The sequence below is a fragment of the Talpa occidentalis genome, unplaced genomic scaffold (assembly GCF_014898055.3).
Source record: "Talpa occidentalis isolate TD23 unplaced genomic scaffold, MPIMG_talOcc4v2.1 talOcc4.6, whole genome shotgun sequence".
Lineage (NCBI taxonomy): Eukaryota > Metazoa > Chordata > Mammalia > Eulipotyphla > Talpidae > Talpa > Talpa occidentalis.
Window position 1 is genome coordinate 28142106 of NW_023604972.1, and position 24038 is coordinate 28166143.

The 24038-nt window shown below is 36.0% G+C and overlaps 1 protein-coding gene across 4 annotated transcripts; it reads left to right on the forward strand.

Moving 5' to 3' along the window:
* The first annotated feature begins 693 nt into the window (after positions 1–693).
* Positions 694–23493, forward strand: OCIAD1 (OCIA domain containing 1). 4 transcript variants are annotated; one of them, XM_054687957.1, is made up of 9 exons: positions 694–743; positions 2294–2356; positions 3013–3093; positions 8852–8905; positions 14481–14528; positions 15522–15657; positions 16502–16671; positions 20468–20620; positions 22971–23493. In XM_054687957.1, the coding sequence occupies exons 2-9, from the start codon at positions 2299–2301 to the stop codon at positions 23006–23008; spliced, it is 738 nt and encodes a 245-aa protein (XP_054543932.1). In that variant the 5' UTR covers positions 694–743; positions 2294–2298; the 3' UTR covers positions 23009–23493. The 4 variants fall into 4 exon arrangements, with proteins under 4 accessions (XP_054543932.1, XP_037385045.1, XP_037385042.1 ...); XM_037529148.2 differs by lacking the exon at positions 694–743 and adding an exon at positions 823–992; XM_037529145.2 differs by lacking the exon at positions 694–743 and adding an exon at positions 1020–1084.
* The last annotated feature ends 545 nt before the right edge of the window (positions 23494–24038 follow it).

Here is a 24038-nt window from a genome sequence, read left to right on the forward strand (position 1 = left end):
GGGGGCAGAAAGAGAAGAGAAATCTGAGAGTTTTTTATGAGTTGATGAAACAAATTGGTAGGGCTGGTCACTGTTGAATCACCAATAACGTTTAGTATCTGGCTCATAATAGGCAATCAATAAATATTTGTAGAATGAATGGATGAATGATGGGTAGAGGTGGAAGTATGTCTAATGAACAGAGGTCATTCCATTAATAGAGAATCATTGAGTGCTTTAGCCTCTTTTTAGTGTGTTGCGTAATCCTAACAATCCTATGAGGCAGATGCTATTTCCACTTTTCAGATGAGTAAATCCTGAGATTCAGAGAGGTAACATACTGTTCCCTAAGTCCCAGAAATATCCTGAAGCCAGACACAAAACAGTCGAACAGTCAAGTGGGTATGCTCACACCATTTAACGTAGGGGCTCAAAGAATGGCATAAACGATGTAAAACATAAAAACAGAGCAATCGGTAACTCTCAAGCAGGGATAACAGGGGTTTCTGACCGTCCCTACAGGTCGGTCATTGGACGATCAGGGCGGTGCGTCACAAGGGCGGCCAGAGCTATCACCCCGCGACGCCGCTCCCGGACCGCTAGCTACTCAGGGATCCCGGGCCGCTCGGAGAGGCGAGCGCAGGCGCAGTGCAGCTCCTGAGCCCCGCGGGCCGGGAAGGAAAGGAGGAGGGACGAGCAAAAGAGGGCGGGGCATAGAGAGACAGGCGCATGCGTCTCGGCCGAGGCTGCCCGTCTGCGGGGAGGTCTGACGTTATTTCCGTCCGCACGTCCCCAGTGCTTCCGGGTCGCGGTCATTTTGAGCTGGTAGCTGGGTGACTTCTTGGCGGCCCAGTCGCTGTACCCTCCCCGCCCCCAACTCCTCTGTGGACCCGCGCGCCTTGCGGCTTCCGTGCGCTCTTTTCCCCACCTTGACCCTTCTTGGCGCCCCTCCGGGCCCTCTGCCCCTGATTACGGGGGTTCGCCGCGCCTTCGCCCGCCGCTGTCATCTGGAGGTGGGTGAGGCGTTGCTGAGAGCCGCGTTCCGACCCCCACCAACCCACTCACTACCTTTACGCGGCCAGTACTTTCCGCCATTTTCCCGCCTGTGCGTTTGGGCCCATCGCGCTTTGGGACTCTGGCTACTGAGAGCCGGTGATCGGGGGAGGCGAGGGGGTGACTCGTGGTGACTGATGTGTGGGGTGTTTTGGGGGGGAGAGGGGGGAGAGAAAGGATGGAGTGCGGGAGTCGATGGTCGTAGGCCTACGAGGGTTCAATTCAGTTTTCTTCTTTGTCATTAAGAGGTTAAAAAAATAGTGTTGTCTAAAGCTTCCTTGTCAGCCCTGACCGTTTCTTTCTAGCGTTTCGAGGTAGGGTGCTGCTACTGGAAATAGAGGGCTTCATTTCTTTTACTTATTTAAGGATATAAGTAATTTATTAAGCAGCCTCCATCCGTTTAGAAACTCAGTTGGTCTTGTCTTTCTATTCGTTTTCCTTAGTTAAAGGATTGCCAAGTAGTAGGCCCGACGGCTTATTAAATAAACGAAATATACAAGGGCCCCATTTGTTATTTTATTACATGTAAATTATTTTTTACATGTCTTTCCTCATGTGACTTATTTTTAAGATGGGATAATCATGATCCTATGTGAACGTTTTTGCAAAGTACACTTATCCACAATTATATAAAGGCCCAAGGCCTGGGTGAAAAAAAATATGTTTTTGAAATCTTGAAATGGCGTGCATTTTTAAAATTTCGTGTCTTAAGTCTGGTTCAGGAGAAAGGAACGTTTGGAGGATACAAAATTTGCATTTAGCTTTATAGCACAAGAATATGGCGTCATTATTACTCCATTTTTTTTTTTTAGTTGCTTTGTTAGAGTTTGCATGTTCCCTGATTATTTCATTTTTTGAAATTGAAAACTCAGAAATGACTTTTGAGATTTTTCCTGATGTTTTGGGGAATTAGCATAATCCTTGGTCATATATTTACAAAATGACATAAGGTGTGAAATCAGCTTCAGGGGGAAAATATGTCTATTGTGTTATTGATTATCCTGTTATATTTTAGTTTGATAGGATCAGTTGACATACTTATCATACATTGCTTTGTCAATTAAGGGCCTTAAGATACCAATCAGTTAATAGGTCTTGTGACTTCTTTAGTTAACATTTTAGTTTGTCAGATACTTCTGATGTAATAGTGTCAGCTAAATGTTAACTGGTTGACATATGGCCTAGTGATTTTACTATATATTGATTTACTTTGATCTGTCATAATGATTTCTAATACTTAATATAAATGTTTTTGATGCAGGAAAGATGAATGGGAGGGCTGATTTTCAAGAGCCGAATGCAGAAGTTCCAAGACCAATTCCCCGTAACTATCAATTAACAGTTTATAACTAGAAGTATATTTTATGTAAGCAGCACTTTTCTGCCTTGAGCAACAGTAGCAGTTGGATTGGCTTGTGACCTGTGGCCATCTTGAAATTCTTAGTTTGAATAAGTTGTCCCAAATCTTAACTTTTCATTATAGCCAGCACATTATATAGCCAGTCCTTCTGAATAGCAGGTAGTAACTTCTGTTTGAAGTCAGGTTTGTTAAAAGTTAATAAATCAGTTGTTCTATTCATTAAAAAAAAAAAAAAATTGGGAGTTTTTTTTAATATTTAGACTGAGGTAATATTTTTAAGATTTATTTATTTATGTATACAAGAACTGGGGTGTAGGCTAGATGTACGGGGTGGGGGTGGGCGAAGGTTTCACCAGAGACAAAATGGGGAACAGAACAGGTGGATATACTTAAATACACTGCTAAGGGGAGCAGTGGGTGAGACAGGAGAGGTCTGCTGTGTCATATGTGTTTTAGCTCCCGGACCAGGGATCAAACTCATGCCACAATGGCTGGCGATAGCTTGATAGCACTGAGACTTAACCCTTGCACCACCAGGGAGACCCACCTAGACTAAACCAATTTTTTAGACATAGTTTTTCCATGGGCATATAATGCTTGCCAATTTTCCTTTGAAATAGACATAGGGGCTGATTACATTCCAACGGAGGAGGAAAGAAGAGTGTTTGCAGAATGCAATGATGAAAGCTTCTGGTTCCGATGTAAGTTAAATTCTGTAATAGAAATTTTACTTTTTAATAACTGAAATTATAACGACTTCATGTAGTAAGTATTGGCACACTTTTGGTATGGTGTGGTTATTGCTAAAATGGTTGATTAAGGATGTAGGACTGTATAGTAATAATTTCTAAAACTTCAAGCTCATGAGGTAATATCTTTGTTATTGTAATGGCATTACTGAGTATACATGGATTATGTAAAATCAACCCTTTAAGTTGATAACTGTTATCCTTACTTTACAGGTGAAGAAATTGAGGTTTTGAGACGTTAACTGAGTTACTTAGTGTTATTACACTGCAGAATGAGGGGTACCTTGGTATGCCCAAACTTGTTCACTTAGTGGGTTCTGCTATCTGCTACATTATCTTTATTTTTTTTTTTTTTAAAGATTTATTTTTATTTATTTATACAAGCACTGGGTACAGTCAGAAGCGCGGGAGGGTGAGAGAATTCACCAGAGCCAGAGCGGGGGGCAGAGCAGGCAGAAGGACCGAAGTACACTGCTGAGGGGAGCAGCGGGCGGCAGGAGAGGTCTGCGCGCCATGTGGGACCCTCCTCCGGTGGCCGGGGAGCAGCCGGGGATCGAACCGGCACTGCAGAGGCAGTGGGCAGCTTCGCAACCCAGCGCTCAACCACTGCGCCACCGGGGAGGCCCTGCTACATTATCTTTACATGCCTTGTCTTTACAAGGCATACTGTTAGTATCAACTTTTAATAGAATAGTGTGCATAGAGAGACAAGAGAAGAAAGGATATAGTTTTCTAATAAAGCACCCAAAGTTACCCATCTACTCATGGATAAATGTCCAGACAAACTGGGTTTGCCCAAAGTGGGGCAACTGAGGACCAAAAATTTGATCCAAGTCTAAGGCACCTTCTGGTGGGGAACCATAGGAAAGGAGCGGAAGGGACCAGGCAAATCTGACAAAGGAGCAAAATCGAAGGACAAATCAAGTTAAAGGCCACTATCGTCAACCTCCCTATGTGTCCTCTCACCCATATATTTCTTCCAGCTGTCTCTGTATGTTTTGACTCCATGTATCTTTTGTTCTCCAAGACCCTGGTTCAAGTCCAAAGCTAAGAAGCAAATAGGACTTCTTCATGTCTTTGCGCCACATGTCTCCTCCAAGTCTTTTCTCTAGCTTCTTGCCACTCAGCTCCACCCTTCATTAGGTGCTGTAGGAAACATGGGGCCTCCCCTTTTTATGGAGGTTACTCTGTTAACATTTCTCTGTGTAACAAAAAGTGTTACACAGCTGGTGAGTGGTGGTGTCAAGATTGGGAACCACTTCTCTCCAAACAAGCTCATGTTGGTAGTCACTTAGGTATACAGTTATTGAGTAGATATAGTTGCAGTGTCATGGGACTAGAGAAATGGAAGACAAGATTTTTTATAGGACACAATAGAATTTTAACATATATTGACTCAGGGAGAATGAAGGGAATATTAGGTTCAAATTACAATAGAAAACAAATGATGACACAATTATTTGTTTAATTTGAGGATTTCTTATTTAAAGGAAGGAAAAAGATTAGTTTGGACAGATTGACTTTGTGGTATGACATTCTGTGCAACGTTTGATTGTTGGAGATCTATAAGCAACTAGAGCTAGGAAGAAAGATTTAGGTGAGAAATTTATGTTTTTGGTGTAGTTGTGTTAGTGAGTTCACCAGGGAGCAAAGTGTAGAAATAGAAGTTTTGATAGAATCCTTTGTACTTTATTCTCAGTCTAATATTCAGATTTAACAGATGTTTCAAACTAGAAAGAACCTGAGAAGTAGTTGATAATGCACATCTCCAGATAAGAATAATTGCTTTAGATTGCATAGTCATGATGAATTAAGGACTTGTAAAAAATTCTCATGGCTCATAGTATGAAATACTTCATCAAAAAACTCAGTTGTACTCTGGCATCACCTTTTTTATCTGGGAGGAATGCCTAGAGTAACTAGAGTTAAGTGATTTAATTTCTGGTCTGTTGACACAGGATTAAGAGAAAGCCAAATCTCATTGGTAGATAGCATTTAGTATCATTGTAAAGTAAAGCTAATGGTCTCATTGATAGTATGGTATCCAGATTTATTTCTGGCTGATAAATTTATGCTGCTGTACATGTATAACATTCTAAATAGCTGTAACATTCTAAATAGCTCTAACAGCATTGTGCTAAAAGTACATGGAAGGGCAGTGATAATAGGGTACTCAGGTATGCTTGACTGAAGTAGTTGTGATATATGAATAATAGAAGTGTAAGTAATTTTGTGTATTAAAATAGATTGAATGCAAGTTAGACTTGTATTACATATCTGGTGCAGTCTAGTGAATAGATTGTTAGTTGTATACAATATCTAGATTAGGGGGAAATTACATTAGCCAAAATTAATGTATTGATAAGTAGTGATTACTTTTGTTTGTAATATTTATTTATTTTATAGAAGAGCTGTGGTATAGGCCAATAGTTCATGGGGTGAGAGGATTCACCAGAGACAGAGTGGGGAGCAGAACAGGTGGATCTACTAAAATACGCTGTTGAGGGGAGCAGTGGGCAAGACATGAGGGTTAGTTCCTTGGCCAGAGATCAAATTCAGGCTATTGAGGTGAGTGCTGAGCCTTACCCCTAGGTCACCAGGGAGGCCCAAGTAGTGATTACTCTTAAAACAGAGATAATCCAGATATTGCATATGGTAACAGTATCAAACAGTGAAAAAACAGAGAACCTTGAACCTTGACTGCTATAGATAATAGGGGATTCTACATTTATTATCAGAAGGACTAATATTTATAGGTGAGGAAATTTTACACTTTTAACATATCGTCAAATAAGGATATTCTATATAGTATGTGATGTTTGCTGGATTTGTAATGGAGTCTATGTTACTTAAGAGTATTATCTTATGCCCATTGATTTAAAATGTTCTGATGAAAGTAGAACTGTGTAGAAAAAGTACTTAGCAATGGAATTTTGATACTTTTTTTTAGGTGTGTTAAATACATTCATCCTTATCTAATATTAGACTTCTTGATCTGGGGCCATTCTGTTTCTTTAAGGTAACTTTCTGCTCTGATCTACTTAAAGTATAACCATGAAGGAATCTTATTTCCAGTCACTTAAAATTATGACCCTATTTACTCACTTTTAAAACCAGTTGTATCTGTGTGCAAATAAACAAGTAATAAGAGAGTCTCCATAAAAGTGTCAGTTGAACAAAGTATAAGGGGTGTCCAAAGGCCTAGGGTAAAGGATTATGGGTACTTTGATCATGGGGGTGATGGGGTAACATAATGTGAGGAACTATGAACCTAATCCCCTAAATCATATGTAATGTTGTAAACCAATGTTACCTTAATAAGGAAAAAAATGGGACAGTTTAATGTGTACTACCTGGAATTACTGGAAAGGTGTATGAATTCATATTTTTTTCATATATCACTTAGCAGATTTTATGAGTAATATTTCATACATGTATGTATGCTTCTGATTTTCAAATTAGACAGTATTGTGAATGAGAGCTGCACAGGCTCTGATGTCTAACTATGAAGTTCATACCCCAGCTTTCTCATGTTTTAGTTGTGATATTTTGGGCAAGTTTCCCATTTATCTGTAAAATGGGGTTAGTAATTAACCTCTCTCATGGGATCATTAGGGGGATTAATTCAATTTAGTTTATTATGGAATTGCTAAACTATCTTTGTTAGATGACTTAGTTCTATGGTGATGAAATAAAAATTTCAGTTGAAAGCAATTATGAATGTAGAGTAGCATTTTGCTATTGTAAGGGGAGAAGAGTTTAAGGAATTTTAGGAGCCCTTGTATTGGATATCATTAGGGGAGTGCTCATACTGCAGAAATATCCTGTATAGCAGTATTACTGATTTGCCCAAAGAAACACTCAGCAGACTCAGAAATAGTAATCATGTAGTACAGTGGAAAAGGCCACTGACCTGGAGTCAGGATACTTGGGTTCTGTTCTTAAGTCTACCACAAACTAATCTTCTGTTGCTTTGAGCAAATGACCTGTCCTTTATGGCTATCAGCTTACTCTGATTAGGACAAAGACTAGATAGTCTGTGGTCCCTTTCCATTTTGCTATTCTTTTTTCTGGGATGAAATACATAAGTTAGAAAGTGACCTTAGTTCTGATCCATTGCTCTTTATTGGATGATAAAAAAGTTGAGATTTTAAGCAGCCCTCTTACTGATGAATGGGAGAATCAGTACTAGAATCTTTTTAATCAGACTATTCTTTGCATTATACCATCTTGACCTAAGAGGAAAGTGAAATAGGGAAGGCTTTGTCCATTGTAGAGATGGTTAAGTAATTCATTACATTCCCTTTAACTTTATATAATTCTTCAGTGCTTCATGTTGCAATCCTTGAGCTAACCTGAAGGAGAAAAATGATTGCAGATTGTGCTGATGCTATAATTAAAAGGGAATTGTCTGTTAAAAAACATTTAATAATAATGAAGGCATTTTATCCAGCTAACATTAAAAAAATCATTTTCCAGCAAAGGTAAAATCTTTTAGTTGTAGAGCCAAGGATTCAAACCTTAGGGTTTCTGCACATATGTCTGATGACAAAGCTAATAACGTCTCATGCCACAGTGAATAGATTTTTATCATGAAATCTCTAATAATTCAAATACTTGAATTACTTTCACTCCTAAGTTGCCTGTGTATGTCTAGAAGAGGAATGAGCAAGCTATAGCCCAAAGGCCAATCGTTTTTTTTTTTAATAGTTTTTATTTATTTATTTATTTATATATTTATACAAGCACTGGGTACAGTCAGAAGCGCGGGAGGGTGAGAGAATTCACCAGAGCCAGAGCGGGGAGCAGAGCAGGCAGAAGGACCGAAGTACACTGCTGAGGGGAGCAGCGGGCGGCAGGAGAGGTCTGGGCGCCATATGGGACCCTCCTCCGGTGACTGGGAAGCAGGCTGGGATCGAACGGCGGCGCTGCAGAGGCTGCGGGCAGCCTCCCAGCCCCGCGCTCGACTGCTGCGCCACCGGGGAGGCCCCCAATCGGTTTTTGAATGACTATGAGTTAAGAATTAAGAATGGTTTTTACATTTATGAATGTTTAAGGGGAAAAAAATCAAATGAATATTTGCTTGTGTTGTATGAAATTCATATTTTTGCATTAATAAAAAATTTTATTGGAAAATCATGTTCACTGGTTTCTGTATTTCTCTACTTTTACTTTATTTTTTTGGTTTGAAACTGGAATCTTTTCTCTTTATTTCCACTCATGAGACTTAAGCTTTCACTTTAGGTGATGAGATGGGGCTGATGTTATCTTGAAGACTCCTGACAGATTACGTTTTATGAGTTTGTCTGCTTTGTAAAATATTAACCAGGAAAATATTAAAGTTTGTAAATATAGCAGCAGACCCAGAGGGATAATGTGATGATACAATTTTTTTCCAATTATGTATATTGGATTAAGTAAAGGAAGTAATTTTTGGTTATTAATTAGTATATTGCCTTAATTGCTAATTTGAGTGGTTCTTTGAGCATAAATCTAAATAGCATTTGAATTATATTATTTAACATTTTGTAATGTTTTCTTAAATTTAAAATGCTTTTCTATTTCCATTGACTTCAGTTTGAAAAATTTCTTAAAGGCTTTTTTGTGCAACATACTTCTTAGATGAATTTCTAATATAACTTTATCCAGTGAACTTCAGACAAAATCTTTTCCTTTTGTTGATATTAACAAGTTCTTTTTCCTCCTATAGCCGTTCCTTTGGCTGCAACAAGTATGTTGATTACCCAAGGATTAATTAGTAAAGGTAAATATTTAAACTTCAAATTATTTAGCATTTTGATTATTATTTTTCTGAGTTGTAGATAATGATAACATACCTTATTAAACATCATTGGTAAATTTCTATAACCTCAGAAGATACCTTGATTTGAGAATGTGGTGACCTCCTGCACTGTAACAGCATTAACAATCTATAAGACCAAGAAAGTAACTAAAAGCCTGCTGTGGTTTGCAGAGAGTTAGAGATATAAACTTGATCCAGGTAGGCAATCAACATCACTGTGACCAAGGAGCTTCTTAGAAATCCAGATGTATAGGTTCCATTCCAGTGCTACTGAGTCATAATATCTGAATTAGGACCCAGGGATCTGGGTTTCAACAAACTCAAGGTGATTTTTTTTTTCTTTTTTTAATGCACTGGTTTAAAGGCCAGTGGCTTCCTAGCTCCACAAACCAGTTTTGTCTTATAATAGAAGAGTGGACTGAGGACACTTTCTTGTCTCAAATTCTATTGGCTTAAATAGTGCAGTGTATTCATACTTGAAGTTGAGTTTAGGTTAAGTGTTAACGTGTCGGTCTGTACAACTTTAAGTCTCATTACATTTACTTTGCAAACTAGCTCCTTAGAATTAGGTGTTCCACAAAACTATGGTGACCTGTGGATAGTCTCCCTATATCCTGTATCCTACTTCTCTGTATACTATATCTTTTTAATTAACTAGCTTCTCCAAAAGTGCAACCATTTCACCTTTTTCACATTAGCAGTATGAAGTACTTAGCTAGTAGTGTTGACACAACTAGTTGAGAAGAGTAGTTTAAGAGAGAAATGGAATGAGTTTTTGAAATAAATTTTGTCATTTAAAGAACTCCCAAAGAACCTTATTATAATGTGCTACAGTGCCAGGAATCTGAAGAATGGACATAAGATACCTAGGCACTTACATGTCCTTTGTTATAGTAGAGACTGTGATTATTTATATGGTATGAAATAACATTTAATCACATTGCTTTTAAGGAAAAACTGTGGCATAGGGAGTTAGAAATAGAGAAATTACAGTGTTGATTACTGCTTGTTTTACTAATTCCTGTCTAACTAAAAATGATTGGAACAGGCATGAGGGGGATTATACAAAAGAAATTTAGAGTTGTTTATGTTTATCTGAGGGAATAGTGTAAACACAATGTTGAGGCAAATAGGGCGTATAATTAAATACTTAATATGCTACTAAGTTGTTTAATAGAAACTCCAGAGCTGAGGTCTTCAAAGAAGAAAGATCTCTCCACAACTGCTATCATCAGGAAAATTTCTTGAAAGAAGCAGATTTTGAAGATGGGTAGGATTTAAAGTAAAAGGAGAATATTGCAAGACCTTGTTATCAGAATAATAAACATGATTATTGGGAGGGACAGTCAGGAGAGTGACTGGGCTAGAGGGACAAAATCATGCAGGGAGGAGTGAAAATACCATTGGATTGCTAAGGTAAAACCAGGAGAAATAATGATTTTGATTAGATTACGAAGAAGATGAGATTTCCAAGTTTTGGATTTAGGTAGGGTAGGAGACTTTGGAGAACTTGAAGGCAAGGCAGGAATGGTAAGAATTGGGAATGCCTTCCACGCTATTTATACACATAACAAAATCAGACAAAGAAGTTAAACTAGAGACATTTCTTTTTCCAGTTGTAGATATATCCTGTAAACTGTTCTCATATAGTTGAGGTGAATCCTACTGAAAATATTAAGACCCATTGCTGAAAAGGTAAACTATTCATGTAGCCAAAGTTCTCCTGTGTTCTTAGTCATCGTTTGGGGAATGAATGACTTGTCATCATAGCAACTTATACCTCTCATTTCATTTGCAAAAGTTACAACATAAGCAAAACAGTGTTATTAAGTATGTCAAAGCATGTCTTCCATATAATTTTGTCAGATTTGTTTTGTTATTGGGGTTTTGATGTTTTGAGTAAAAACAAAAAACATTGACTAACATGCATCTCTTATGAAATTAAGGGCTCTTGTATTGAAACTGAACTGAGGTTTTGTGTTTGGGGTGGGATATTCTAATAAAAACAATCTCAAATTTTAGGGATATATTTTAGAAAAGGAATTCAGAATCCATCAAGACATTTTGCATTTAAACCAGATGCCTAACATTTTGTATACGTGTTCATCCACACTGTGTCTCTACATAGCCTTTTCTATTCCCTTTCTGCATGTTCTCTTTTAAAACATGCTCTGTAATAATCTAACTTGAGAACATAAAGAAAAATCTTCCCTTATTTCTTCCCAACTGCACCCAGCTGTCTTGCATTTGAAGCCAGATTTCATGAATTAACACTTTTTACTTCTTTTAACCAATTGCAGTTTGTGTCATAGATTATATGTATTTTCTAACGTTTACCAAAACATCTTAAAAAAGTTTCAGTACAACCTCCTTTTTGCTGAAATTCACTGGACAGTTTTTGCTCTTGATTGTACACAGCTCTTAACTACTCCTTGAAACATTCTTTTCTCTGGGCTTCCATAACAGCACACATCTGATTTTTCTCCCACCTCAGACAATTCCCTCATTTTTCATATTTTTAAAAATGTCTAATGTGTACTATATACTGATTTTAGTATACAGCACTATGAGGCAAAAATCCATGACCTTGATGCTTACAACTCTGGGCTTTGTTCCTCCATTTTCGGTATTCCAACTTCTGCCTTGACATTCAGTTTTTAGTTTGTACTATTACCCAGCTATAACGTGGACTTCTGTGACCATTTATTACTTGAAATTCCCAGTACTGTATTCTGTGTATCTCCACACTGATAGCTTTCTGCAAGTTCTTCGAACTGAAGTAACTTCATCCTAAACTGAGTTGATTTCCCCCAACCCAACTCTGTTTTGCCCTTGTCTGAATGGTATCATCCAGGAAACTCAGACATCCTTCACTTCTCTTTCTTACCTGCCTTGGCCAGTAAGTGTTCATTTTAGGTCAGCCCTCAAATATCTTAAACTGTCTACCTCTATCTATACTGCTGCTATAATGCAATCATCTGTAATAAAAAAGATTGCCTTAGCCTTCAATAAGTCTGTTTATCTACATTCTTGCTACTATCCATTAGAAAACGGACTTTATCTGGCATCTGACAAAAGGTATAGTGCATATAGTTGATACTCAGATACTTATTTGGGTGACTAGCAACCATCACACTGTATTGTTTGTCCTCATCATCTTTCCAGACTCTAAATTTGGAGGGTGAGAATTGTCTTTTTCCTGCATTATCCTAACTTCCTTGTTTGCAGAGCTTGTATATTTTTGTTAAGTGGTCTTAAACTACTTGGTGACAGAATGAACGAATAATTTCTTTGTATAAATGTAGATTCTGTTACCATCTTCCTTTTTTCCCTCTTCATTTCAGTTGTATGAAGGAATTAAGACGAATAGCCTAAATCAGTTATATGTTTTTAAACTTTGTATTCATAAAATCGTACAGTCAAGTATTCTGTATACTTTCTGTCAACATTGTTAATTCATCCAGTGTTATTCTAGCACTGATTTGTGTCAGCTCTGGAAGGCTGATTGTTAAAATTTCAGGTATTTGGTAAGCTGTTGTGTTTTGTTTTGTTTTTGCAATTGGTTGTGATACAAGTATTTATGCCATGAAAATGGATTGTCATTGCAAATTAGTACTATTTATCTGAAAATCTGGCTTACTAGCAGATCACTGGGTTCATCCATATTGTTGTAGACCATATATTTTCATTGCTCTATAGTTTTTATGCTGTGTGAGTGTACCACAGCAATTCGTGCTTCCGATTTTACATTGGTGACTACATAGTTCCGTTTTTTTTTCCCCCTAAAGATTAATTTATTTATGCATGCAAGAGCTGGGGTACAGGCCAGGGATGAAGGGGTGGGGTGGTGGTGAGAAGATTTTTCAGAGACACAGTGGGGAGCAGAACAGGCAGATCCACTGAAATACACTGCTGAGGGGAGCAGCGGGTGAGACAGGGGAGGTCTTCTGCGTCATGTGGGTAGATCCCTGGCTGGGGATCGAACTTGTGTTGCAGAGGCTGCGGGCAGCTTCATAGTGTGTCTTAACCCCTTGCTCCATCAGGGAGGCATTCATAGTTCCAGTATTTACTGTAATGAATGGTTCTGCCATGAAGACATGCCTCTTTGTTGAGTCATAGATTATGTATATATTCAATTTTGGTGGATACTGCCAAATATTCCAGTCTGTTTGGACCAATTTAATACTTCCAATACCAGTTTATTAATAGAGTTCTATTTGCATCACATTATCACCAACACCTGCTACTTTTGTGTCTTTGGAATTTTAATCATTGTGATTGGACAATGATTATCAATTATATTGTGGTTTAATTTACATCTCCCTCATGACTGAAGAAGTTGAGGACAGCTTCTTTTGTCTTTGTCTATACCCCGTTTGAATATATCCTCTTTTGTAAAGTATCTGTTTAAGTCATTTGTCCATTTTTCCATTCGATTGTCTTTTCCTTGTTTGTTTTGTGAGAATTCTTCATGTACTCTGGGAGTGAGTCTTTTATCAGCTATATCTTTTTATATATATAATGAGAAGACTGTTTTTTTGTTCACTGCAGTGCTGTGCTGCCTTTGTCATAAATCAAGTGACTGTGTATGTGTGGATCTGTTTTGGACATTATTCCTGGTTTTGGTCAGTTAATCTATTTTGCACTTAGACTGAAGTTACTTTAGTTTTATCATGGATCTTGATATCTGGTGGTAGTCAGTTCTCCAGTTTCGTTTTTATTCAGTATTAATCTATCTATCCTTGATCCTTTGTACTGTTACTTTATTTTTAGACTTAAACTTTTTCAATTTGGGGAAAAACTTGATTTTAATTGGGATTGCATTGAATTTATAGATGAGTATGGAGAATTATCACCTTTGCACAATTTTAATTCGTGAACTTGATGTACTTACCCATTTTTTTCTAGCTTTCATTTTCAGTAAGTTTTGTCATTTTTAGTGTAGAGATCATTCATATTTTTGTTGGATTTTTTTCATTGGCTTTGATGTGCTATCAAATTTATTAAAGATGTCCGGTATCTCTTTTGTTCCTGCATTTGGTAATTGTGTATTTAGATATTTATATGTCTGTGTTTTTGTATATTGATTTTGCGTCGTGATCTTGCTAAAACCACCTGTTCTGATAGATTGTAATTTGGATGTTCTTATTTCTTTTCATATTGAATTCACTTGGCTCTCTCTTTTAAATAGCTTTTAGACTTCTCTGGGGTTATGGCAAAAACTAAAGTTGTCAGGTATTATTTAAAGAGAGTACTGATTTTTTTCTTTATATCTTGTGGCTTGCCGAAAGCTATTGAGAAATATATCTATCTGACTTTATACTGCTTTGCTTAACTTATTACTCCTTTTTTTCACATTAGAGGAGGTCAGATAATAACTTCGCAGAATAGTTCTTTGGCATTTTTTACCATAATTTGTGCCATTTTCTTATATACTGTTCATATAAGCTTCGCATAAAACTATTTGCACATCTTAATTATATAAATATGTATTTTTCTAACAGTGTTACTCATACATGTTTGCTCTTGTCTTTAGGAATCCTTTCAAGTCATCCCAAATATGGTTCTATTCCTAAACTTATATGTAAGTATGAGCAGCACTCATTTTCTTAGCTTTTTACCTAAGTAAAATTAGTTTTATCAAATGTTTTGTCTTGTCTTACTCATAATGGTTATTTGGTTATTGCTTTGACAATCTGACAAATTGACGGATCAGTTTGTTTAAGCTTTTCATTAAATGGATTTACTCTTTAGGCATTTTACTATTAATTAAAAATCATGAGTTACTTGAAAGAGGCATGTTTTTCTCTTCTTATAATGTAATAGAACTATTAATCTTAAGTTACTTGATAAAGATATAGTACTTGAAAGTAAATTATCTTGTTCTGTCCATGAGGAGAGAAAGTTATCCAGACATTCTTATTAATCAAGAATTAAGTAGTATACTTTCAAGTCTACTTTTTAAAGATTTCTTTTCATTAAAACATGAAACTTCATTTCATTATACTTTGCTATACTTTTCCTAGCTATTTTAATAAATAGTAAAAATTGAAGTTGTGAAAGTGAATTATAATATCCATATAATCTATGAATTCTGAATATGATTTAATGTGGCACTTTGTCATTATTTGGGAAATCTGTCTTTACATACCAAAGACATATTTAGAGCCTTTAGGCAGTTCTTTAGAAAAGATTTTTATCTTAAAGAGGCACATCAAGGGCCTCCCGGGTGGCGCAGCGGTTGAGCGCTGGGTTGCCAAGCTGCCCGCGGCCTCAGCGGCACCGGTTCGATCCCCGGCTGCTCCCCGGCCACCGGAGGAGGGTCCCACATGGCGCCCAGACCTCTCCTGCCGCCCGCTGCTCCCCTCAGCAGTGTACTTTGGTCCTTCTGCCTGCTCTGCTCCCCGCTCTGGCTCTGGTGAATTCTCTTACCCTCCCGCGCTTCTGACTGTACCCAGTGCATGTATAAACAAAACAAGCAAACAAACAAATAAATAAATAAAACATGCCTCTATAAAAAAAAAAAAAAAAAAGAGGCACATCAAATCACACTCTCCTGTTTGTTTTTATAAACAAGTTGCTTGTATCATGGGATACTTTGCTGGAAAGCTTTCTTATGTGAAAACTTGCCAAGAGAAGTTCAAGAATCTTGAGAATTCCCCTCTTGGAGAAGCTTTACGTTCAGGACAAGCACGACGATCGTCACCATCTGGGTAGGCCAGATTCTGATCTTTGTGAAAGGTTTTTAATTTTATATAAAATTATTATAGATATTGCGATAATTCAAGATGTGAAACATTGCCTAACCAAAGGACCCCTGGAAATTTTCCATTTCGCTATAAGCTGAAACTAATTTTGCTTTTAAAAATAGAGTAAAACTTGTCTACCTTTGGTTTAAATATAGCATTCCATGCTGTTGGGGGTTCAAATTCCAGAATAAAGGAAAACTAATGGCAAATACCGTTGGTTTCTATAGTTTGGAATTTTTTCTTGAATTCCCAAATTTTATAAATCCTATTAGTTACATTTCAAATTTTTAATCCTTCTGTTTAAAATTATAGGGAAATTGTGTAAGTATACAAAAATGAATCTGTCTGAACAGGTAGATAAATAATGTAATTATTTGGATTTGGTAGATACACTGTCATAAATGGCAACCAACTTAAACCTCATGAAAGAGAGATATTGCTAGTGTATGCTTTAGCAAATAGTGTTTATATGAACTGCTTTCAAAGTAGCTTCCCAGTTAATATTGGCAGTGGACATGTTTATACAGATTTGAAGTGCTTTTTCTTTTCAGAAACTTTATAGCATAATAATTAGTACATCAGATATACATTTTCTGTGTAGTAAGAGTGACAATTCTTAAGTTGTATAAGTAGGTCAGAACATATTTTTAATGTTTTTGTAGCAGAAACAGACTTCATTTTACTGTTGTAAATAACTTTAAAAGATTCCTTTACAAATAAGAATTAATTTTCAGACCTTAACACACTGTTCTTTAAGGTGTAGGCAATGACTTGTGTTTCTTATACAATAATTTTTTTTTATATATAGGCAATATTCTCAAAGGTCAAAATATGATTCAAAATATGATTCATCTTTTGTGACATCCCCAGCAGCAGACAACCTAGAAAAAGAGATGCTTCCTCGTTATGAGCCAATTCCATTCAGTGCTTCTATGAATGAATCTACTCCCACTGGTATTACTGATCATATTGCCCAAGGTAGAAACTTCTCTTGAAATGAATTTCAGCATTTTATGGTCCAACGTATGTATAAACTTTATTCGATGACTTTTTCTGCTGGATATCATCTGTGTGTTCCACCATCAGCCTAAACTGAGCATGTTTGTTTGCTTGTTCATTTGTTTCTTCATTCATTCATCATTTTTGAGGTTCAGTAGGTATCAGACACTCTACGAGGTATGGAATTAGTAAAGATTAATAAGAAACTCAGTTTTCTCAATGATTGAAAACACCAAGTTTAGTGGAATAGCAAAGAAGTGAATAAATTTTGCCTTGGGGAAGCTTTTTAAAGGTTACATTTCATAGAATGGTTTTAAAGGCTTTTAGCTCCTTTGTAATGTGAGAAAAATAATTACCTGCTTTACAGAGATGTTGTCAAGTGAGAAAATTCCTATAAAAATGCTTTGTGAAGTTTGTGTGAATACTAGCTTTGAAGATAACATAATGTGAGTGAAACATCAATTTTGGATTAAGGCCTAGATCACATTGACGTTTGTTCATTCTGTCACTTTAAGCAAGTAACTAATTTGTGGTTCCTTCAGTGTCTTAATTTCTTTAATAAAGATAATGATGTCTTCTAAAAAAGAACTTTTGTAATTAGATTAAATAATCAGAGACAAAGGCCTGGCAAGTAATAGGCTCTCAACAAACATTAATTTCTTTGTAGGTGAGGAATTAGAAACAGAAAGTACAGATGTACAATTCTTTATCTAAAGTCCTCAGATACAAAAAACTTTGAAAATCAGTTTTTCTTTATCATTAGGCTGATGATAAAATCTGCCCTGAAAGCTTCAGGCAGCTAGCCCTGACTAATCTGACATAAATCTATTTATAATCTTATTTATTTTAATGATTTTTTCCCCTAGATTTTGTTGGTAGAAATGCTTTGCTTACCCATAGCTGCTTCAACCTTCTGAATGGATTGGTACTAAGTAATGTAAAGGTTAGGTACTATACTGTTTTTCTAACATCTGACAAACTGAATTTTGACATTTCACTGCAAGAGTTTAGATATGGTATTGAGGATGTCTTTATAGTGTTCTGTGGAAACACTTATTTGAAGCAAATATAATAAACCAGTAGCTGTAAGGAGTGAACAAGGTTAAAGAAACATTTGTTTAAGATGGGATAGATTTGAATCCATTTATAATTCCAGAGGATGCAGAAGGCTTATAGGTAGGTCAGGGTATAAGTAGTCACTGACTGTATATGGCTATTTAATTAAAAATAAATTGAAAATTTTGTTGTTTTGTCAATTGCCTAGAAGCTACATACGTTAGTGACTACCTTGTTGAACTGTGCAGATATGGAACATCCTCATTGTTACCAAAAATTAAATTGAGCACTGCTGCTTTAGAGCAAAAGTTGAAGGGGAAAGAAGAGGGAGGTGAGTATTTTGTGGAAGAGAAGAGACAGGAGAAAATGGAAGTTAGGATAATTAAAGAGATTCTTAAGTGGATGAAAGTTGTGGCGTCTCATAATCAATCTGCAACCTCTTTTTCTTTCCTGAGAGGTTGGAAACAAAGACATCCAATTAGTCAGAAAGGGAAGGGAGGAGTACAGATTAGGAGAAAGTGGTTAGTCATTATCTTATCTCTAACAGCAGCTGTCCTTGTCCTTCATTGCAGCTCATATTTTCCCAGTCACTCAAGTTCAAATCCATTCTACTTGTATTCTAGTGTGCACCAACTCTTCCCTTGTAATGACCTGCATCCTTCCTTCCATTTGCATTAGAAAATTCCATTCCATGTTAGGTAATTTTTTCTCCAAATAAAAGCAGACAGACACACACACAAAAAAACCAAAACTCTTTGGTGTCTATTCTCAGAGTACAGCGAGACACATATTTTAATATATTGTATGTCCTCCACGGCAGCCAGCCAGCCATCACTTTGCTTTCTGACCCCTTTTCTAAGTCAGGGTTGCCACTCTTTGTTCTCCACATGGGCCAGCAGTGGCCACCTTTGCTTTGCTTCAGCTACTGTTCTTCCTTAACCAGGACACCCCCTCTCCCTTTGTTTAAGTCCTGTTTGCCCTTTTTAGTTCTGCTTTCTCTTACCATGAATTGAAGGACTCATTAATCTTTCAGTGTAGAAAGCACTCCTTCATAGTTGTTCCAAGATCTATCTACTTTATTATATACATTTAGGTTTAAATCAGTGCTGTTTTATATTTTCTTATTCCTTCCAGCTCTTTATAACCTTCCCAGAGTAGTAAATCATGCTCCCTACACAATGCAGATTTCATTTGGCTTTTATAAGTGGAAAAAATTCTTCCTCATCTTCCTTCTGATTTATGTGTTCATATTTGTCACACAATTTCAGAGCAATGAAATATTTTTCTTTCACGTCAGAAAAAGTAGTAGACCTGGAAGGAATTTTAGAGATCGATCATCTAGTCAAACGTTAGAATTTCACAGTTGAGGAAACCAGGATTTAAAGGAACTTAGTGATTTGCCCAAGGACAATTCATTTATTGTCAGCAGACTGGGAAGGACAACCTCGGGTACCTGACTGCTGATCTAGTACACATTATCTCTTTCAGAATTTTAAAAATATGGTGAAGGAAAATGGATTCAATGATTATTGACTATTAATGATAGACTACTGAGTACTAATGAAATGCAAAGTGCTTTTGATTCCAATAGAAGATTATCTCTTCTGCATTCTTTTTTTAAAGCAAGAAGATTGAGTAATACTAGCAGTAATTAGGAGAAATTTAAGTCCTTTTTGCTTTGTTACCAGTGCAGTAAACTTGTGGCAAAGATTACATTGAAACATTTAATGATATAATTACATTGTTTTTAAAATTCTGATTATTTATTGGGACCTTACTTTTGAGTTCCGGAATAGCACCACTTACAAATATTGTGTTATTTAAATTACTTTATGATGATTGTATTATTAAAATGATTGGTTATTTGTATGTCTAACTGAATCTGTTTGAAAAGTTTTACTTTTGGAGTGTTAAGACTTTATAAGTTAATTGCTTAATGTTATATTACCATTTATTAATTTCTTTTAAAATGTCTATGTCCTGTTGTGCTGGCTTATGCATTTTACAAACTGTGTGCTATATTTGGTCCTCTGAACCAATATTAATAGTAACCACTTCCCCTATTTTTATAATAGTATTTGATTCTGTTAACATATGCTCACACTTTGACAGAGATGAAAAATGAGTGCTGGTTCCCTGGCCAAAATTATAGTTGCTATTTTCTTATCATTAAACCTGAGTGAAAATGATACATAATATGATTAAGGCTTTTTAAAATATTTTCAATAGCTGTTTTGAGTATTTTTGTTTAAATAAAAAGATGGTAAAGTAAATGTTCTTAAAAATTAAGAGTTTGTAAACTGATTATAGGAACATTTATGAAAATATTTTAAAAATCTGCACTGTTCAAGTTTTGTTCACTTGTTACTAATACAATTTATTTCTTTTTATTTATACAAACAGTATAAATAACTTTGCAGTTTAAAACACCATTTCAACTAGTTTAAATTATGCTGGTATATATTATGATTTCCATTATTATTCTGGTAATGGTTAAATTTTTTTATGTTGATTTTAAATTTTAGAAATAAAACCTTAAAGTATAAGAGGTAATAGATTTTAGCTTATAAACTACCTTGGGGGAAAATATATCTTAGGAATGGTAATAATTTGATCCTTTATTGCACTTTATTTTAGGTAAGGAGCATTTATAAAATTTAGTTGCTTTGGATTTACTCAAATCCTTTTATCATCATTTATTAACTGTTTGTTGTTTTAGGACCTGATCCCAACCCTGAAGAAAGTCCCAAAAGAAAAAATATTACATATGAGGAATTAAGGAATAAGAACAGAGAGTCATATGAAGTAACTTTAACACATAAGACTGACCCCTCAGTCAGGCCTATGCAGGAAAGAATGCCCAAAAAAGAAGGTATGATAGTTTAGTCTGAATGACTTTACTCTTTAGTATTGGAAACTACAGCATTAGTTAAAAATACTAATTATGATAGTATGTGATTTAATTCCTCAAACAAGTAACCAGAATAAAAATTTTCAAATAGAATAGCTATTTTACTGTTCTTTCTTTTTTAAGGTGTTCCAAAGACCATTTTGTGTTAGAAAATAATGAAGTTCAAATAATAGCATGGCTTAATACAGTGAGACTGATTTTTTGATACAATGTAGAAATATGATTGTTCCTTATGAGAAATCACCTTGGGAATTTATTTTTTTAATTATGCATCTACTGCATAAACCAGATCTTACGGCCTATCGTTGATATACTACTTTTGACAGGACCATAGAATCATGATTGAGTAGTGAGGTTGACTTTCTTATATGTTTTTGAAGTTGATAGTTATTTGCTCTGTAGACCACCTAGCATTTCTCAAGAGGAGTTTGACTTTGTTTTTAAAAGTACTTTATAATTAATTTTAAATTTTTACATCATGGTTTCTTTAACATCCTTTTGGGACAGCTATACATTACCCAAAGAAAATTTCTGACCCAAAGTTTACCTCTAAAGAAAGAAGGCATTTAGAATAGGGATTTGTTACCATTTCAGTACAGAATTTTATGGTGTCTCTCTTCAGGAATTTTAGAGAATGTGGCATTGTTTCAAGGTTTCACATTTACTACTTTAAAAAGTATACATAGATGATTTTTTTATTATCATTCTTACAGATTCAATTTTATTTCTAGCTAATGGCTGCTTCATTTAGAATTCTGTTCTCATAATAATGGATAATATCTTCTTTCATGTTATTGGTGTAAAGAAGTTCATTGTAAAATAAGTTTGTAACCACCAATACTTGTTACTGTTTGTCCTCAAAAAAATTTTAGCTTAGATCTTCATACATTTAGTAACCATTACTCTGTAATGTATTCAAGCTTAATGGTACTTTGCTTTGCTAATTAACTTGAGATTTTAGACTGTAAGCTCCATGAGGGCAGGCAGTAGTATTTTTTTCTTATTTGTGATCTTTTATAAGCAGTAATACATAGTTATAGATCAAAGAAGGAATGTTTGTTAACTTATAACTAAGAAAATATGGTAGACCTTTGGTTGTATGCTGAGTTTTGACATTTGTGGTTTTGATTGAACAGTCTTGAAGTTGTTACATGACACAGTAATGTGCAATGATAAAAAGCTTTTCTTTGTAAAAGGAAGCTGATTTTTTTATGCTTTACATAAAATTTTGAAATAGTTTCAGTGAATTTCTAAATATTCATTCTTAGAATCTAGACAAGAAAACTTGATGGATTAGTATAGTATAGATTCACTGGATCTGAAAGTGTCTCTTAAATTTTCACTTTTAGGTTGTATGGATTCTATTTCTTGATACTTTCCTGATTAGAAATTATGACTAAGAATTTCTGAAAACAATAATGTTTTCAGTTAGCTATAAGAACATTACCACACATCATGTAGCTTCTAGAAAACATGTTATTTATACATTCATGAGGGAAAGAATGTGAGAGGAAAAGATACATCTCAGTAGAGTAATGAAATAGTTTTGACCCGAGGCTCCCTGAAAGAGCTCTGGGCCCGGGGTCCCTAGTCCATATTTGGAGAATTGCTTCTTTATATTATGACTATTTGGGGCTTCTGAAGAGTTGTCATTCAGAGATGAAGGCTATGTAGGAGAGGGGCCAAAAGGTAAAGAACGACAGGAGCATGTTTTGAAATGCAGTTTTATGTAAAATGTAGAACTACTGGAAGTCTTTTCCTTCTTGTACTAGCAGTATAGTTTGTGAGAGAGTGTGAATTAACCACATCCTGAAGAAGACCATTTCTATTACTATATTCTTTGTGAAAAAATGCAAATGTTTTATTACTTTTATTTCCTGGTAATTTTTTTTTTTTTGTATGGGTTGTAATATATCCCACACTTACCCAGGTAGCCTGGTAAAATTGTGAAGGCACCCAGGCTTTGAAGCTAAACATCTGTGTTCAGATTCCAATTCTAATTGTTTTTAAGAGACTTGCACCTTGGGCAACTTACTAATCTGTTTTCTCACCCTTAAAATGGGGACTATGTTTACTTTATGTTACGAGAATGAAATATTTATATGATGTTCTTGATATAGCACAGTAGTACTTAAGTCCAGCCTTCAGTTCACAGAAGTCTAACCAGTCCCTGTTATAATTTGACTCTCATGTGCTTTTATTCAAATGAAAGAGAAACACAACTTTTCATCATAATACTAGCAAACTTAAAATAGTGCCTTTTAAATATTAAATAATTTGGAATCATCAATTATTTGTGCTTTTTTCCTAGTCAAAGTAAACAAATATGGAGATACTTGGGATGAGTGAAAAAGTGCATCATTGGACCTTCTGAAGGAGTGTCAATATCCAGCCTCATCTAGGTGGTCATGAATATTGCATGCTTTGAGCGCAGCAGCAGTCTTCATAAACACGTTTAAAACTAGAACCTGGGTTTTTGTGTTTGTCATTATTATGGCTTATTATGATGTTTTTAAAAACCAGATTTTAATGTTACTATTGTGTGAATGTATTCACCTTGGGAAACTATATGAATGATGGTATAATACCATGATAATATACAGCTCGTGAAATTGTTTTAAGTTGCAGAGCAAAGATACTCTTAACTATCAAGAGATTCTAGTGCTCCAGAATCAGCATATATGAAAATAAATATCTGCATGTTGAATTGGGATGGGTGGGGGGAGCAAGTATACTTCTAAGTGTTAAGCTTTACATCAAAAACTTAAAGTTTTTCTCCAGTGTTTGCTGTATACCCTTAATGTTTATGGTAAATAAAACAATAAAGGAACATGTATCTTCATTGGTCTCATGGTTTTATTGATTACAGTCTTTATTTATTTATGTATATAAGAACTAGGGTGTAGGCTAGAGGTGTGGTGGGGAGCTGGTGAGAGGGTTTACCAGAGAGTGGAGAGCAGAACTGGCAGATATGCTGAAATACCCTGCTGAGAGGAACAGCAGGTAAGACAGGAGAGGTCTGCCGTGCCACGTGGGTTGCTGCCTGGCAGGCTGGGGATCAGTGCGCTGTGTCTTTAACCCCTGTGCTACCAGGGAGGCCCCTAATTATTTTTTTAAAAAAGATTATGCATACAAGAGCTGGGGTACAGGCCAGAGGCACGTTAGGGTGAGAGAATCCACCAGAAACAGCAGGGAGCAGAACAGGCAGAAGGATTGAAATACACTGCTGAGGGGAGCAGCGGGCAAGACAGGAGAGGTCTGCTGCGCCATGTGGGTACTCCCTGGCCGGGGATTGAACTCGTGCTGCAGTGGCTGCGGATACCTTGATAGTTTGGGTCTTAACCCCTGCTCCACCAGGGAGACCCTGATTTCTTTATTA